This window comes from Dioscorea cayenensis, chromosome 6 (assembly GCF_009730915.1).
Source record: "Dioscorea cayenensis subsp. rotundata cultivar TDr96_F1 chromosome 6, TDr96_F1_v2_PseudoChromosome.rev07_lg8_w22 25.fasta, whole genome shotgun sequence".
Lineage (NCBI taxonomy): Eukaryota > Viridiplantae > Streptophyta > Magnoliopsida > Dioscoreales > Dioscoreaceae > Dioscorea > Dioscorea cayenensis.
The window spans coordinates 586,139-603,747 of NC_052476.1; the positions used below are offsets into that span (position 1 = coordinate 586,139).

Sequence of the window (17,609 nt, forward strand, 5' to 3'; positions counted from 1 at the left end):
CCATCCATCGAACACCATTTTCACCCTTTCCATCACCCATCACTGTCATTGTCGGCTCTGTGGGACCTACATTTTTTTCTTTTTTTCTATTTATTTTTATTTATTTATTCTTCTTTTAATTACATTAAAATTAAAAAATAAAAAATATTTCAAATAATATAACAAACTCTCCATCTCTATCTCACTCACATAATAAAGTAATGGAACTTTGACAAACATATTTATAATAATGCAAACCACCTTTTAATATATTCAATAAAGTTTTCTATATGAAATGTTTATAATCTAATTTTACATAGGATGAAGATTTATGTATGTCTCTGATATATAACTTGTTTATATTTTACAACAAAAAAAATTCATATTTTAGTATTTTACAATTACATATGTATTTTTATTAATTTTTTTTAATTTTATTTGAAATTTTTATATTTATAAACTTTAAGGTATATTTTCTGTTTATCACTGTTCTTTCACTATAATAAGTGTTTTGATAAATAACTTGCTCTCCAAATAGGAGGTTTGTAATATTAAATAAATAAACAAATAAAATGATTTGTTTGGAGTTAATTATATTCTATTATTTATTTACATTGTTTGTGTGTTATTTTTATATTTTAATGTTTAACTATTTATCTTTATAATAAATTCTTTTTAACACATAACTATTAACTATTGAAAAAGAAAAAGAAAACTAGAAAAGTCTTAGGTGGATATATCTGTATTATCAGAATTGCCAGGGGGTACTAATGTAAAACAAACTCCAAATTTTTTTATTTATTTTTTTATTTATTTTCTATATATATATATATTATTATATTGTAGTATTTTTTTTTAACAGAGAGAGAGAGAGAGAGAGAGAGAAGAAGGTTTGGAGATGCTTCCTAATTTTTTTTTTAATTTTTTAATTATTAATTTGTTCCAAGTTTCCAACATATCTACCCGTCATTTTCGTGACTGTTTTCAGGCATGCCTTCAAATCAAATCCCATTCTCGTCGTCTTCTTCAACTTCTCCCTGTTTTCCGGCGGGACTCCGGGCATATTCCGGCGCCTCCCCTGCCCGCAGAGCTCATTAGTGGTGTCATGGTAATAAGAAGGTGGGAGTGAGGGCGTTTGTTTGAGTGGGGGCGGGGAGAGGATTGAAGGTGAAGCTTCTGAGAATAGAGGGGGAGAAAAAGATCACTTTTTTATTTTTATTTTTTTTTATTTTTATTTTGTTGGGAATGCTTTGTGGAGCGCATTCGTGAGTGAAATGAAGAGTTTTGTTTAAAGTTTGTTGCTTTTTGTAAAGAGAGGTAGAGATTGAAGGAGAGGGAGACAGAAAGGTGCTTCCTTTTGAACGGATTGGGTGCTTGGATCTTCAGAGAATGAAGGCTCCCACTTTGAATGATTTCTCTGGAAATCCAAATGAAGGTCAGGTTTTTCTATGAAGTTTTTGTTGATTTTTTGCCTTTTATTTGGGATTTTTTTTTTTTTTACAGTTCTTCTGAGATTCATTGTGTTTTCCTGCTGCTTTGGAGCAGTGTGTTGTGTGTGGTTTTTCTTTAATTCTAAGCAGCTTTGTGATCTTTGTTTGATGTTTTTCAGCTGTGGCTTCACTGAAAAAGGAAAGATATTCATACGGTTTTGAAGATTTGAGCTTTATTCAGTTTATTTTATTTTACTTTTTTGAAGAAACTGAGGTTTTTGGAATATGACATGTTGTTCTTTGGGTCTTTGAACTTGTTATAATCCCATAATCATGTTTTTTTTTGTCATTTAGTGTTATTTTAATTTTTTGTGAAGGGAAAAGTGATTGCAGTTCTTCATTATTTGCACAAGTTTGTGTGGTTTTCTTGGTGCTACTAACGTTAGCTCTTTCAATTCAATTTGTTTTCTCTTTTAGAAATATAGATAAGAAAAAAAAAACACTGCATTGTAATTTTAGATGTCAAATTGCTAATCTGCAACATATATTCATGGACAAACAACTTGTACACCTCCATCCTTGTTTTGAGATAAATTTCCCCTCTGTTTTACAGTATTGTCATAATTAACGAATATCAACCAATGCCCAAACTACTAAAGCCAAAGTTTCAGATCTATTATATTTTGAGTTTTCTTATACTCAATGTTACTAATTATGTGTTCCATTTGAGTTAAGCAGGAGAAAGAAAAACTATCAATTCTGAGCTATGGCATGCTTGTGCTGGACCACTGGTGTCGCTGCCGCCTGTGGGCAGCCTTGTGGTCTATTTCCCGCAAGGTCACAGCGAACAGGCATGTCTGTCTCCTGAGGTTCGGACAATTTATCTATTGAATATGTTTGCTGAAAGCCTGAAAGTGGTTTGTTTGATGATAATTCCAGGTGGCAGCCTCAATGAAGAAGGATACAGATAGCATTCCAAGCTACCCATCACTGTCTTCGAAGATAGTTTGTGTGCTTCATAATGTCACTCTACATGTATGCTAGTTTTTACTTGTTATTGTTTAAATATCATTTTCAGAAGTGAGTACTGAACTTGTGTTTTTAATTAGGCTGATCCTGAAACCGATGAGGTTTACGCTCAGATGACTCTTCAGCCTGTTAATAATGTAGGTCAGCAATCACACTTAGATCACTATTACTGTCTGCCCATTCTTTGGCTCATTAAAATCATGGCAGTTACCTATAACTCCGTTTTGTCTTTTTGTAGTATGACAAAGAGGCATTGTTGGCATCTGAATTGGGCCTCAAACAAAATAAGCAACCGGCTGAATTCTTCTGCAAAACACTTACAGCAAGTGATACGAGCACTCATGGTGGATTTTCAGTTCCTCGTCGCGCAGCTGAAAAGATTTTCCCGCCACTAGTATGTGTCATCTGGCTGTGCAGTTCAAAGATCATGAAATATATTCATTGCATGCTGCCTTACCAGGATATATTTTCATCAGGATTTTTCAATGCAACCACCAGCACAAGAACTGGCCGCAAAGGACTTGCACGATGTCACATGGACATTCCGGCATATCTATCGTGGTATGTGATCCTTCTACATTTATTTCTCTCTTTCTTTTCCTGTACATTCTTTACATTATTCTCTTCAAACTTTTAGGCCAGCCCAAAAGGCATCTCTTAACTACTGGTTGGAGTGTGTTTGTTAGCTCGAAAAGACTCTTTGCAGGCGATTCCGTCCTTGTCATTCGGTAAGCTTATTTAGAATTTATCTGCATAAATTTTACTTTTGGTTGTCTGTCAATTCAGAGTGGCACACAAATCATCTTGTTCTGATGCAGAGATGAAAAGTCACAGCTCCTCCTGGGAGTAAAACGTGCCAATAGACAGCAACCAGCTCTATCATCTTCGGTTTTACCTAGTGATAGCATGCATATCGGGATCCTTGCTGCTGCTGCTCATGCTGCCGCAAGTAACAGTCCATTCACCATATTTTACAACCCAAGGTACACTGCTTCATTGATTAACAAATAGCCATGCATATACAAGCAATAACATAAGTTTTGGTTATTTATATAACCTTATGTAGAGCTAGCCCATCGGAGTTTGTTGTTCCTTTGGCCAAATACCTCAAGGCAATGTACACCCAAATCTCTCTAGGCATGAGATTCAGGATGATGTTTGAGACTGAGGAGTCCGGAGTGCGTAGATATATGGGCACGGTCACTGGCATTAGTGATTTGGATCCTGTTAGATGGAAAAATTCACAGTGGCGCAATCTTCAGGTTAAGAATTGTTTGGCATGTAGTTATTATCCAACACTCTTGAAAAAGTGATGGAACTTTTCTTGTTTGAGTTTTTAACCAATGTTTCTTTCAAAGTGATTATAATGAAACCGGTTTTTACTACTGTAGGTTGGGTGGGATGAATCAACAGCAGGTGAGCGGCGGACTCGGGTATCAATATGGGAAATTGAACCTGTGGCAACTCCTTTCTATATATGCCCTCCACCATTTTTAAGACCCAAATTTTTTAAACCGCCGGGAATGCCAGGTATTATAGTGCATTTTGGTTTGCCAGCCATTTAATTTTCTTCAAATATATCTTACCATGAATCATGAAGTTAAAGCAGAGTGCCTGTAATCCATTAGCACTCAAATGTTCTTCTCACTTTCCTTATTTGTGATGACAATGAATGCCATCATTTGAACAGTTTCTTGATCTTTTGATTATTATATCTGTATGGCATGGCTTTTTTATGGGAAGTCATTCATGCGAAGCACTAAAATGTGAATTGAAGCATGTTTTTCATTGATGTTCACAAAGTGGTAGAAATGGTTGTCCAGCTCTAATGTTTTGTGTTTCAAGATGATTTTCAAAGTTTGAACAAACTTGGTTTGTTGTCTTTTATCCTGCAGCATGTGAACATTGTTGCTGTGTCATAGAGAAATATGTATTGACTTCTGCTTCAATGTAATACGACTGACCAAGTTTTCACAAAATTGATTGGCAGATGACTCTGATGTTGAGAATGGATTTAGAAAGACAATGCCATGGCTTGGTGATGACTTCGGCAAGGAGGCTCCTAATCCATTTTTTACTGGTTTTAGCCTTGTCCAGTGGATGGCCATGCAGCAGAATTCACAGCTAATGGCCTCTGCGGCTCAGTCAGTACACTTTCCATCTCTTGCCGCTTCTGCTGTACAGAATACGAGCACTGATGACCCATCCCGATTACTGAATTTCCAAACAAATGCCTTGCCTCCACAAAATCTACAATTCACTTCTAAAGCTACACACCAACTGCAACAAATGGAACAACAGCTGGCCCTCCCATGGCCCCAACAGCATCAGCAGCAGCAGCAGCAGCAGCAACCACAGCAACAGCAACAGTTTTCTACTGTTACACTGCCAGAGCAGTCACAGAAACAACAGTTTCTACAACAGCAAAGAAATCCTAATCATACACAAGAGCAGCATCATCAGCAACAACATAATTCCATTGTTCTAGAGAATCAGTCACGACAACCACAGCAGCATCAGAAACTTCATGGACAACTGCCACAAAATCAACTGCAGGAACAACACTTAAGACCTGCCGTATCTCAGCAAAACATCGAGCCAGCTCAGAAACAACATCAGTCTTTTAGCAGCCAATTCTTACCACAGAATCAGATACTGAACCAAGTTTTGCCACCACCTTCATTTCAAGTTCAACAGCAAGGGATACCAAAACCGGGAAATTGTTTATCCAATATCAGTTCGTTTCAACCATCATCATTATCTGGAATTTCACAGGTTCAACCACCTGTTGAAGACCAACTTTTTCTCCTGAAGCAGCAGCAGCAGCAGCAGCAGCAGTTCCAACAATCCCAACAGCAACAACAACAACAACAACAATGCCAATCTCAGCTACAACTGCAGTTACTGCAGAAACTGCAGCAACAGCAAGTGCTCTCTCAACTTAATCCACAATTACAATCTCAGTTGTTAACACAATTAAGTCAACAGTCTCAACAACAGCAAAATTTGCAACCACAGTTGCTGAACACTCAATTTTTGCAACAGAAGCAACAGATACCCATTAGTCATACGACCGATCATGTCAAACCAGAGCCACTTGTTCGAGCTAATTCTACGTTAAGTGAGAATGAAGGACCATCATGTTCAACATCTCCTTCCACCAACTTCCATGCTACTCCATCAAGCTTACTCAAAAGACACCGGCAAGGACCAAGCATCTTTAATGAAAGCATGGGCGTTCGTCATCTTGACAATCAACTTCAAGAAATTCAAAGCAGGTCAGATGGTCAAATGAAGCATGAGTTACACTGCATTAAAGAGACCGATCAGCTGCCACATCAACATGCTGTTTCAGATCAACTGGATGCATCTTCAGCGAGTTCATTTTGTATGGATGCTGCTGCTGTGCAGGAAGGTTTTTCACTTCACCCTCTTTGCATGGATAGTGATGTACCTGAAGATAATCGGAACAATTTTCTCATTGGTGCTACAAATGATGGGTTGGTGATGAACACTATGCCTACAAGGGGCTTAAGCTCGGGAAAGGATATCGAGAACTTGCTATCAGGTTATGGTAATCAGAAAGACATGGATGCTGAAGTGTCTACTGCAGCTATCAGTTCTCAATCATTCGGTATACCAGACATGTCCTTTAGGCCTGGTTGTTCTAGTGATCCTGCTGCCAATGAAAGCAGAATGTACAACAGAGGAATGTGGGCTAACCAACCGCAGCGAATGCGGACATACACCAAGGTTTGCTTAAATTTTCCGGCACTCTTTTCTAATCCATTCATGTGTTCTCTGTATGCATTAGATGAATTGACAAACACGAAAGCCGTTTGTGAGGGTGGTTGCTTGAATTCAACTATATAACGTTTACTTTATGGAAATGTGTAGGTACAAAAGCGAGGATCGGTGGGAAGGTCTATTGATGTAACACGGTACATTGGATACGATGATCTCAGGCGTGATCTTGCACGCATGTTTGGCATTGAAGGGCAGTTAGAAGACCCGCACCGGACTGAGTGGAAGCTGGTCTATGTTGATCATGAAAATGACATATTGCTTGTCGGAGATGACCCTTGGGAGTGAGTTCTTCACCATATATACCTACTATTAAGTTAAAAACTTAACTTTCCCCATTCCGATGTATTGTTCTTGCTTCCATAACTGCAGGGAGTTTGTGAGCTGTGTTCAGAGCATCAAGATACTATCACCGGTGGAAGTTCAGCAGATGAGCTTGGACGGCGACCTGGCTAGCGTGCCGCCAGTACAGAACCAAGCCTGCAGTGGTTCTGATAACGGGAATGTGTGGAGGGGTCACTACGACGATTCAGCTGCGTCCTTTCAACATCGGTGACAAATGTAGTGACTGTATATGTAACTTAAGAAAATTACCCGGAGATGGAGATGGCCGACTTTGTTGAATGTGTTCTTTAGTTCTTGAAAGGTCTCTGTTGTTGATCTAATTATTCAAGTTTCAGAAGACGATTTTTGGTTGTTGCTGGACAGAGACTTACATGTACATGTATTAATACAATCATATTTTCATTCTTTCTATCAAACACTTCCCCAGGCCTTCAATGTATCACTGAGATTTCTTATTTGATTGGCAGTGTTCTTTTTCTCAATTTCTTTCAAATTCTGCCCCAGGCCTTAAATGTATTAAGAATCCAGATTATATCCTTATGTGGATGTACTATTTAGTATTTACTTATCATCTTTGTTGTAAAAGTCAATATATTTATTTTTTATTTTGTATCTATGACACATATTGTATATTTGGCTTTAAACACATCTGCAATTTTTCACATCATCATTAAAGAATCCCAAAAATATTAATCACAACTAAAAAAAATCACAAACTTTTACAGGCAAATCAAAGATTCAAATGAGTCAATTAAGTGTTTTAGTTTCATTTTTTTTTTTGTTCCAGTTCACTCATACTTATTTTGGTTTCAATGAGTATTGATACCATAGAACAAGTACAATGACAACCTTAGAACCAAAAAAGAATATATATATATATATATATATATATATATATATATATATTCTGAAGGCCTCATGGATCAGAGATGAGATGAGAAATCATGGCATTTGCTGTTTCTGGGCTATCATTGTTTACACTGGGGATGATATGATCAGGAGATATAAACCTCACAAATTCTCTCAACTCTGAAAAACTGCAGTGCTCACTGTAAGGAACTTCATATCTGCAAAATGACACAAAAACACTTAACCATGAGAACACCATCAAATATATAATAACAGAATAATGATGGATTTCATTGATAAATGAAGTTGATTATGAGCATTTTGCACTACCTGATTATAGTTCCCTGTTGCCATCTTCTTCCAGGAGTCTTCTTCTTTCCTTTTCCAAATGTCCAACCAGTAGGGGAAAATGCAACAATAAGATTAAATCGGCCCTGTCACAAGTAATTTAATTTCATACCGGTAACGACTATGAATAAATCGAAATCATTCAGTGATTGATCTTGGACTGTATTTAACTAGACTATCTGTTTCAAATGGAAAATAGCAATTCATAGTGGCAGTTTGAGCTAAATAAAATGCCTTACATGGTATTGGTTGGATAAATGCTTTAGCCGTTTAAAGCTTGCTATTGTCCACATAGGAACAACGTGAATGTGGCTTTCCATCTCATTTACAGTAAACCATTGCATATCCTCAGCAGGTAGTTGCAAGCATTTCAGTAAGCGCAATTTGGAGGCACCAACATATATTTTCTTTCTCAGCAATCGAGCAACTTCTATAAACAGTTTTTCTTTTCCTGTCATACATATTATATACTAATCAACAATTTTTGGAGGGAAAAAACAACAGAGAAGAGAAACATGTCCAGATGATGAATACCAATTGTGTAAGTGCCAATAAGGAAAAGAGTCTTTGGGTTGAAAGTCTCTGCTTGAATAGCCTCAATAACAAATTGTATTACTGCCTCTTGTTTTGGAAAATCATACTGCAGATAAAATTTTGTATAGACTTGAAACAAGTTATAGGTAGAGTTATACACAGAATGCAAGTTCTCATAAATGACTTACTTGAGGATTGCAGTAAGTAGTGTCAAGGATGAGAGTGTTGATGTGACATGACTGTAAAATGGAATTGCTAGCCATTTCCTCAGAAAAACGGAAATCACCAGTATGCAGTACTGCCTATCAAATACAAGGCATGATTTATTCAGATGAGATGAGTCTCAATAATATCCTTGCCAATTATGCCACAATCCAATAGCAAATGTCCTTGCAGAAGATATAGTACTGTAAATAATACTGTACCTTACCATTGGATGGCTCAAACAGTATGATTATAGACCCAGGGCAATGGTTTGCGTCAAAGCATGTCAAAGTGACACCGGAAACAGTAAATTTTTGGTTGATGGGTAAGACTTGAAGTTTATCCCATGGTACACCAAGTTTAGAGTTTACAAGATGTGCTGTAATAGAGGAGCAATAGATTTTCCCATGGCAGAAACTCCTTGTAAGACCCTGATAATCTGTCAAAAGAAATGCCTTTTGAGTCTCAATAGAACCAGTAACACAAATAGATATGTCTTATGAGTTTTGGTTCATTGTGAGAAATCAAGAATTCAAAAGTGTGGATAGTGCGTGGACCAATTAATTTAGGAATATACCAGAAAAAAAAAATACCACCAATGAGGCCGTGAGAAGTATGAACCAGTATTTCTAATTTTTTAAACATGTTTAAACACCTAATTTAGCAATTTGCACAATGGTAGAAAAGCAGGACAACAATTATTCCATCCAAATAAGATATCTGCTATATATTTATGCTGAAAATATTGGTTTTCAACCCTCAAGTCAAAATTTGTGCATTTTAACCATTAAAGTGATAGCTTTGTCCAATTTAATCCTTCTGTTCATCTGCCTACCATATGGACCGGCATGGACTGGCACTGGCTGAAAGAAGCTGCTAAATTAGAACATGTCAGACACACACAGCACCAGACAAGCCAGCATCAGTCACAAAACAGACGTTAGACAGTGGGGCTATATTGAACAAAATTGACTACTATGGGGCTAAAACAAATAATATTCAAATTGAGGAATGAGAAAGAAAAATCATGCACATTTTAGAAACTGTCAAGCTCTTGGAACAAATAATGCAATTCAGAAAAGTAGCATTTAGCCCTAAACGTTGATGCGAACAACAAATGCTGTATTACAAAGCTTATACGAGCAATAGGTATAATAGTAAAATTAATGTTAGTACTGCTAGATACAAATCAAACATATTATTTCAGTCCAATTTAATAAAAAAGTTTAAACTGATAGGATAGGAAGCCCATATTTTCACAAATTCATATTTATCAAATTTACCTTTGTAAGGCTATCAGTTACACTAACAAGAAGAACAAATTATTTAATCAAATTCGTTCACATAACCAGAAGCATATCTTCAGAGGATCTGAATGGACTTACGGTCTATGTGAAAGTGTGTAAGAAACCAATGACTGCAATCACCTCTTAAATAACGAAAGGCATCCTGCGCATATAGAAGAATGATAAACTCAGGGAGGAGCAGAGTTTGTTGCAAGAAATCCCGACCATATTAACAACAGAACACCCATTATACTAGGTGAAAACTTATGTCAAAGTAGCAATTTCACTTAAACTGTACAATGCACCATACCACTCGAAATGGAGTTCCTGGTATGCAACACCAAGCTGGTGTATCTTTGACTTTTCGAAATACTGGAACTTTTCCTAACACCAACCTTCTTGCGAGCTGAATCATTGCTACCTTTTTCCGTCACAGTAAGTTGTTTGTTATGGCTGCAAACAGTCTTCCTGTCCACCTTTGGACCTTGGAAGTATTCTGTGATCAGTTTATTATCTGTTGAGGATAATTTCATGTTAGCATTGCAAGAAGAAGAATGAGAAGCTTCACTTTCTTTCTCTTCAGTATGATTGTTTCTGTTTCTGAGCTCCTTGAGTGCATGGACAATCTTCTTTCTAGGTCCAAGGGCACTGATGCCAATACTAAGTAGATCCTGCAAAATCACATTATGAAAATACAATTAGTTCAAACTGAAGTACATGATACAATCCAAACATAAAAACCTAAGTTCCAAATAAGAAAGTAAAATACGGATGGAATAAAAGAAGCAAGAAGATTAGCATAGTTCAGGGTGTCACACATAGCAAACCTCTTCTGTTAGCCACTGCAATGTATCCCAATCAATTTCTTCCCTACTGAATGCTTCTTCATACTTTGATAAGCCTAATGATCGCAGCCATTCAAGCACAGGGTTGGCATCCACTACTTGCCCAAGTGAATTAGATTTTACTTGACCATTAGAATTTGTCACCTGCAATGTGAAGAAAGTGATCCACGGATTTCTAAACAGAAGTAGTCACTTGCAATGTGGAACAACTGATTAATAGTGATATTGAGATGGGACAAACAACTTCCAGGTCAAAAGCTTCTGTTCCAAGGTGTAAAAGCAAAGCATCAAAAAAAGCATTTTCCTGCCTTTTTCTGCACTCCATATACAAATACTATCTTTTTTATGAATGAAAATGATTTATCAACTATTATCAAAGAAAGTTAGAAAGCATTTTCAAGAAGCAATGACCATAACATCATAATAGATTTTACTCTTAGCATGTAGTTTTTAGATTAGTAAGAAAAAAAAAGATAGAAAGATAACCTGCGTATTATCACCTTTGTCCAGACAAGCATTGGTGTGCGCCAGTCGGAGTTCTTCACCCAATCCTGTAATATCAGTTCCACATAATGGGCATTCAACCAAGCAACCCCTTTGTATTACTGATGTATCAACAATCCCACCACTCCCTTTTGAGATGTCAATTCTAGATAAAGCATTCTCTTCTTCTACCACTGAAAATTCACTGATTGACAAATCTCTAGCATTGTCAGACTCCAGCTCTCCAAAAGCATCCCCCTGAGATTTAACTGGACTTGTTCTACAAATTTCTCTTTCCTCAAGACAACCATTTGTGTGAATATGCCGAAGCTCTTCACTGAGCTTTGAAATATCAGTTCCGCACATGGGACACTCAACCAGAATATTAACTTGTTTACCAGATATGTCGAGTTTGATATCGTTATCATTTGTCCCTAACCCAGAGCTACCTTCATCACTCATCTTGGAGTATGAGAGTATATACTTTTCTAGTGTTGCATTCCTCCAGTCCTCCTCTTCTAAAAACTCATCATGAGCTCTACAATCAGAACTGACTCTACATTCATCCAAACGCACTTCATTTGGACTAGAATCCTTATGCCTTCCATCCAAACAATCATTTGTGTGAGCATGTCGAAGCTCCTCACTCAAATCTGAAATATCAAAACCACACAAGGGACAATCCACTCGAAGGCCACTTCCTCGGGATTCATATGCCCCAACCTCTAAATTATTAGAATCATGAATTCCGCTAGTCTCACAGCACAGGTTCATTAGCTCATTTAGCTGAGAACCAAGCTCAAAATCCTCAAAGCCATCCTCTTCCAAGCAACCATCCTTATATTTCATGGATGCAGGCTTTGATATCAAACCCAAAAGCCTGGCCTCCACTGATGTTGAGTAGTAACTACTCTTCCCGATTTCCAACCCATCCTTTTCACCGCAACCCTCAAATTCATGAACCTTCAAATCATCACCATGAGCCTGCCCATCTCGCACAAAATCAGATACATTTGATTCCAAACTCTCAACTACTTTCAATTCATTTGAGCTCGAAATATCAAACCTTTCCTCTTCCGTATCATTCTTCCGATCAAAATCGCTTTTTGAGGATACTGCGCCACCAATCCCTGACCCTTCTCCCAGTTTCGATGCTCTCGGAGCCAAAAGCTTTGGTCTTTGAGTTCTCCCTCTTTCATCCTCCCAGCCAGGACATTGCGAAGCTCCTCCTCGATTCTCCTTCCCAATCCGACACGGCAACTTCAATCGCTTCCGCACCGGAGCTCCATTGGATTGCTTCAGAGGCTGGGATTTGGAGATCACTCGAAAGGGAATCTGGAAATCGCCATCGTCGCTGTCTGACATTTCTAGGGTTTCAGTTTCACTGGATTGAAAGAACAAATTTTTGGGGGCAATTCTCAGCGAAATTCAAATGCTCTTTTCAAACGAACGAAATTGGAGGGAACCAAAGACATTTAAGTGCCGGTATCACGTGCAACTCACGTGACAAAAGATCACGTGTAACTCGCGTGACAAAAGGAAAAAAGACCAATCGGCCCACTATTTTGTTAGCTCTTTGGGCTTTGAGCTGGGCTTTAAAAAATCTTTTTTTTTTAATTAATAATTTAATTGTTCAAATTTATATATATATATACATTTTTTTTTAGATTACATGGTGTATTTGTTAAAAAAATCAAATTAGGTATTGTTTTTATTTCAAATTGACTATATTTATGTAATGATCCTATTTTGAAAAGAGTGGAACACGGTTTTTTGAATTTATTGGCATGCATGCCTTCAAATTAATCAGTTTTTATAACTTTATTTTAATCTTTTCTTTTATATTATTATTTTGACTTAAAGAGTTTTCTTTGACTTGATCAAGTTCAGTTAATTTGAATTAAAAATAATAATAATTTATATTAAAAAAATACTCATGCTCTTTGAAAGTATAAAATACATCGCATATAGACTAAATGAGGGCGTGAATATTTAGAAAATAAATAAATATGAATATTTTACAACTTTTAATAAAACTCAAAAGCACGTTTCCATTATATATGAATATTGTTCTCTTGTTTGGTTTATTAAGCTCTGGTTTAATGTTTAATATTTCACATGGTTAGTGGGTTGGCATGATGATTTGTTTAATTAGTAATTTATATTCAATTTTTTTAATGCATACATCTTTGGAAATATCAAAGCACGTTTTATTCAATCAAGTAGGTCAAGACAACAACTTGATTAAATAATTTATCTATGCATGCAATAGCATTTGGTTTTAAAATTTGATATATATTTTCATGATGTATGTATATATATATATATATATTAATGAGCAGACGGTGGAGTTAATATCTTATCACACATGTTAAGATTTGAACCCAGACCTAATACCAATATTCATTAGCTTCATTATATATATACATTGACGAAAAATGATATATAACATTGTCCAGAGACAGACAAATAAAAAAATGCACTAATTACAATGACTTTAAGATCTTCTACAATGCATTATAAGTGACTTAAAACTTCTGGACACACAACTTTTAAAAAAGAGGGATATATTATCGCCCATAAAAAATCCATCCGAACACAAAAAGTAGTATTTGGGTTTGAAATAATATAAAAACAGTACTTCATTATAGGGATTTAACCATGCAATTTGCACATGCACCACTTAATAATACCCCACTAAGGCTAACAAATGGTTGTTTCATAATATTTTCATAACTAATAAAAAACATATATTTATGTTGATCATGTTACAATCAATATTTTTCTATATTAATTTAATTGTCATTTATTTTCATATGTTATTTATAACATGTGCACAAAATGGTCACCGCATTTTCAAGTGGGCGGCCAAATTGTTGCTTACATTCATAAGTTTCTTAGACCCAACCAATAATTCACAAGACTTCCATTTCTTATATTCCAAAAGAACAATGACAAAGATTATTGCAATAAAGTCAACAAAACGCGTGACAATAAAAGCAAATCGTTTGATTTCAAAATCATACAAAAAATACACCCTAAAATAAATAAATAAATAAATAAAAATAGAGACCTTAGTACAGAAACAAGAATTCCATTAGAACGGAAACTTTCTGCAGATTAAAGTTAGAACAAGAACTACAAATCAAACATTTCTACAAGAGTTTTTTTTTTTAAGCTTTATCAACAACAATTAACATTCTTGGTTTATTGTTCTATCTTCGGTACTCGAATTTCCGGTCATCTTCAGCGAGTTGAGGAGCCAAGCCAAGCCATGATTTCTTGTCTTCAGGTTTGATCATCGAGGCCGGAGATCCGTTCACTTGATATGGTGCCTTGGCAATAATCCTTAAATATTTGGAAAACATACAGTCAATAAATTGATTCAAATTATGAATTCATTTTCATCATTCATTGATAAAGAATCAATGGAACACTGAAATCTCACCTTTCTTTTCTCTTTTCCAAGAATCTATGCAGTGAGGCTCTTCTTGCAATAGGCATTTCTGCAAACAATTAAATAACAGAGCTTATGTTGTTAATAACTGAAATTTTCATCAGAAAAAAATATGATGAATTAATGGGAGTTGTATCTGACCTGAAGAATTTGGTTGTGGGTTTAATGCAGGAATTGGAGAAGTTGCAGTTTGAGTTCTTGCCATTTGCATGAGATCTTTTGCTTTTTCAGCCGGAAAATTATCGAAAACTAGTACTTTTCCACCGTAGAATATTGTCAATGGTGCATTCTCCAAATGACTAAATATCAACAACAATGACAAGAATTATAGTTAGTGCTTTGCTTTATGATTTGCAGAAATGGAAATGATTTCAATGGTTGGTGAATTAGAAATTATACCTTTGATTGGCAGAGTGTGAGAGGCCAAATCCAGAGTGTTGAGGGAAACAAGTCCATTGATTTGGGGGCTTTTTGTTCAGAAATTTGAGTTTCTTTGATTTGTTCATCTGGAACAACAGCACCAGGGAATAATTTCATTGGAGTTGGTGGTTTATGTGATGATCCTGAACAAATTAAATAAAGAATTATATTAGAAAAAAAAAATCCATAAAAAAAATTGAACCAATTAGATCAGATAGTTTTGGTAAAGGCTCTCAAATCCAAGAAGAATAAGAAGAACAAAGGTCTCAACTTTCCTCTCTTTCATACTAAGAATACATCAAAGTTAATGTTTTTAGCCTTGTTTGATCTACATACAATCAAAAGTTAATGTTTTTTTTTTTATTCATTCTAAGATTAAATCAAAGACCATGTTTTTCAAATTGTTTGATCTATATACACAGAATCAAAAGCCAAACCAAAAAATAAGATGAAGAACAAGAACAAAAGCTTTCAACTTTCTCCTTTCATCACTCTATTCTAATTGAATCAATTGAAACAACAAACATCAAAATATTTCCATTAAGAAAGAATGAAAAGAAAGAAGAAGCATACCTTTAGTCATCAAATCAGCAAAACTCCCATTTTGCTTTAGATATTGGCTCAAAAGATTACAAGTTGCAGAGAAGCTACTCTTGTCCTGCTTGCCCATCTCCTTCTTTATCTTCTTCTCTTCACTTTGAGCTCTAGATTGAGAGAAATGGTTCTTCTTTCTTTCTTTCTTTCTTCTTCTTCTTCTTCTTCTTCTTCTTCTTTGCTTGGAATAACTTTGGCAATGGAGTTGTGTTTGTTTTATAGTCTAATAATAAATAAATAAATAAATAAATAATGAGATATATTTAATAATTATTTTTTTATTATTTAATTTTTTTTTAAAAAAAAGGAGAGAAAGTTATGGGTAACGTGATTCTTATTTTTGTGAGGTTGTGGGAAAGATAAGAAGAGCATGCTTTGAAAATTATTTGGAGGAATGAAACACGTGCTTTTAATTAGTTGTAACAATAGGAGACAAAGTCCAATTGAATCCTTCAACTTGGACACAATATTAATTAATTAATTAATTAATTAATTAAAAAAACATTTTTCGTATACATCCCTTTCAAATCTTCAAATTGCCCTTGCTATGTTTATAAGGTTTCTAGTTTAACATGTGAAATATGTGTTATTTATTTTTTATATAATTATCATTTTTATAACTAATTAAAAAAAACCTTAAAAAATGTAATTAAATTATTATAATTTTGAGATTTTGTAGGGATGTGAATGCAAAAGAATACATATAATTTAGAATTATTGAGTCTGTGTGCTTGAAAGAGCCCGTTGTTTCTATAAATCATGATTAAAAAATTATTTATTTTTAATCATTATTAATTAATTATTATTATCAATATAAATATGAGCTCTAGTTCCGCCTAAAAGACAAATTTAAGAATAAATAAACAAATAAATCAATAAACAAAAGGATCTTTTTTTAAAAAAATTAAAAAGTTTTTAAATAATATAAAAATAGTGGGGCCCGCTCAAAGGTCTTTTTAGCGGCTTCCACGCTGTTTCCGCCGTTTCCGTTGGATTTTTTTTTAAAAAAAAAAAATCACGTGATAAATGTGTGACATCGTAGGTCGTGTCGGTAGGCGGCAAGCCAACTCATAGCCCTCTAAGCCACTCATTGTGCCGCATTTCGTGCAATGGTTGTTGAATAAAGACACGTGTCTAACACCAATACACGGAGACTCAGCCAACGTGAGACCGAGTGCAATGGCTATCTTAGAGTGACACGTGTCTTAGACTAATACATGAAGACTTGGCCAAATTGTGACCAAGAATGCTAAGTTAGGAATCTTAGGACTAAATTTGTTTAGCGTGGAGTTTGGACTTTCATATTTTTATTATAATGATCTTTTTATTGGTCATGGTCTTCTTGCCATGTGCTCTCTTTATTTAAGAATTAAGAAATTGACATCAATTAGTATGAGGTTTGTGAATTTTGAAATCAATTAATGTTGTTGTTTTTAAATTCAATTCAATTGTTGTTATAAATATATAATCAAGTCAATAAGTATTGCTTTGATTTTTTTTTTCTTGAAATAAATAAATCATGAATTGATTAAAATAAAAAATAGATACCAAGAGAGGAAAAACATAGTCTTACTGTTTATCTAGTTTTTTTGTATTGAGATAAAAACAATTTTTTTTTTGTTATAAAACTAGTTAATGTTTATTATCAATTAAGGAATTCTGACTCGCTCCTTGGTAACTACCACATAACCATTCTTAGTGATGGGTTTATAGATTTTATTATTTTTTTATTATATAATATAGGATTAGTTGATAATTACTTTAAAAAATTCATGTATTTTACTTTAAAATTTATTAAATCAAAGCAATTTAACGGATGAGGTCGAGTCATCTCGGTTTTATAGTAATTATCACTGGAATCAATTTCGTGAGATCATCTCCCAGTGTTTAAGATGCAATAAAGATTAGATGGAATTTCAAATTTAAAATTAGTTATTCTTCAAATTATTTAAGCATGTGTATTAATTATTTCTCATTTAAATGGTGCAGTTTCAATTGGTTC

The 17,609-nt window shown here is 34.9% G+C and overlaps 3 protein-coding genes across 5 annotated transcripts; 1 reads left to right on the forward strand and 2 right to left on the reverse strand.

The window, feature by feature from the left end:
- The first annotated feature begins 967 nt into the window (after positions 1-967).
- LOC120263360 (auxin response factor 16) lies at positions 968-7,044 on the forward strand. Of its 3 annotated transcripts, XM_039271223.1 has the most exons (13): positions 968-1,414; positions 2,148-2,260; positions 2,349-2,444; positions 2,519-2,575; positions 2,677-2,832; positions 2,915-2,999; positions 3,076-3,166; positions 3,257-3,421; positions 3,505-3,700; positions 3,830-3,968; positions 4,429-6,191; positions 6,336-6,526; positions 6,615-7,044. In XM_039271223.1, exons 1-13 carry the CDS (start codon positions 1,369-1,371, stop codon positions 6,796-6,798), a joined length of 3,282 nt encoding a protein of 1,093 aa, XP_039127157.1. In that variant the 5' UTR covers positions 968-1,368; the 3' UTR covers positions 6,799-7,044. The 3 variants fall into 3 exon arrangements, with proteins under 3 accessions (XP_039127157.1, XP_039127158.1, XP_039127159.1); XM_039271224.1 differs by lacking the exon at positions 968-1,414 and having other exon boundaries at positions 1,454-2,264; XM_039271225.1 differs by lacking the exons at positions 968-1,414; positions 2,148-2,260 and having other exon boundaries at positions 2,405-2,444; positions 2,519-2,579.
- Positions 7,045-7,503: 459 nt separating this feature from the next.
- Positions 7,504-12,557, reverse strand: LOC120263030. The gene is given in 11 exon segments (XM_039270957.1): positions 7,504-7,654; positions 7,767-7,870; positions 8,024-8,235; positions 8,319-8,424; positions 8,507-8,620; positions 8,744-8,961; positions 9,908-9,971; positions 10,119-10,166; positions 10,168-10,479; positions 10,636-10,797; positions 11,140-12,557. Coding segments are annotated over 11 exon segments (2,853 nt in total). The 5' UTR covers positions 12,502-12,557.
- A 1,657-nt stretch (positions 12,558-14,214) lies between these two features.
- Positions 14,215-15,801, reverse strand: LOC120263047 (protein TIFY 10a-like). The gene is made up of 5 exons (XM_039270968.1): positions 15,587-15,801; positions 14,993-15,156; positions 14,735-14,892; positions 14,585-14,642; positions 14,215-14,484 (listed from the first exon to the last, which is right to left on the reverse strand). The coding sequence occupies exons 2-5, from the start codon at positions 15,097-15,099 to the stop codon at positions 14,352-14,354; spliced, it is 456 nt and encodes a 151-aa protein (XP_039126902.1). The 5' UTR covers positions 15,100-15,156; positions 15,587-15,801; the 3' UTR covers positions 14,215-14,351.
- Between the last annotated feature and the right edge of the window lie 1,808 nt (positions 15,802-17,609).

Coding starts and splice junctions, on each gene's coding strand:
- LOC120263360 (XM_039271223.1), top strand. CDS start 1,369: ATGAAGGCTCCCACTTTGAATGATTTCTCTGGAAATCCAAATGAAG. Junction 2,445..2,518: donor TTCATAATGTCACTCTACAT/GTATGCTAGTTT, acceptor GTTTTTAATTAG/GCTGATCCTGAAACCGATGA. Junction 3,422..3,504: donor ACCATATTTTACAACCCAAG/GTACACTGCTTC, acceptor AACCTTATGTAG/AGCTAGCCCATCGGAGTTTG.
- LOC120263047 (XM_039270968.1), bottom strand. CDS start 15,099: ATGAACAAATCAAAGAAACTCAAATTTCTGAACAAAAAGCCCCCAAAT. Junction 14,893..14,992: donor TCACACTCTGCCAATCAAAG/GTATAATTTCTA, acceptor GTTGATATTTAG/TCATTTGGAGAATGCACCAT. Junction 14,485..14,584: donor TTGGAAAAGAGAAAAGAAAG/GTGAGATTTCAG, acceptor CAAATATTTAAG/GATTATTGCCAAGGCACCAT.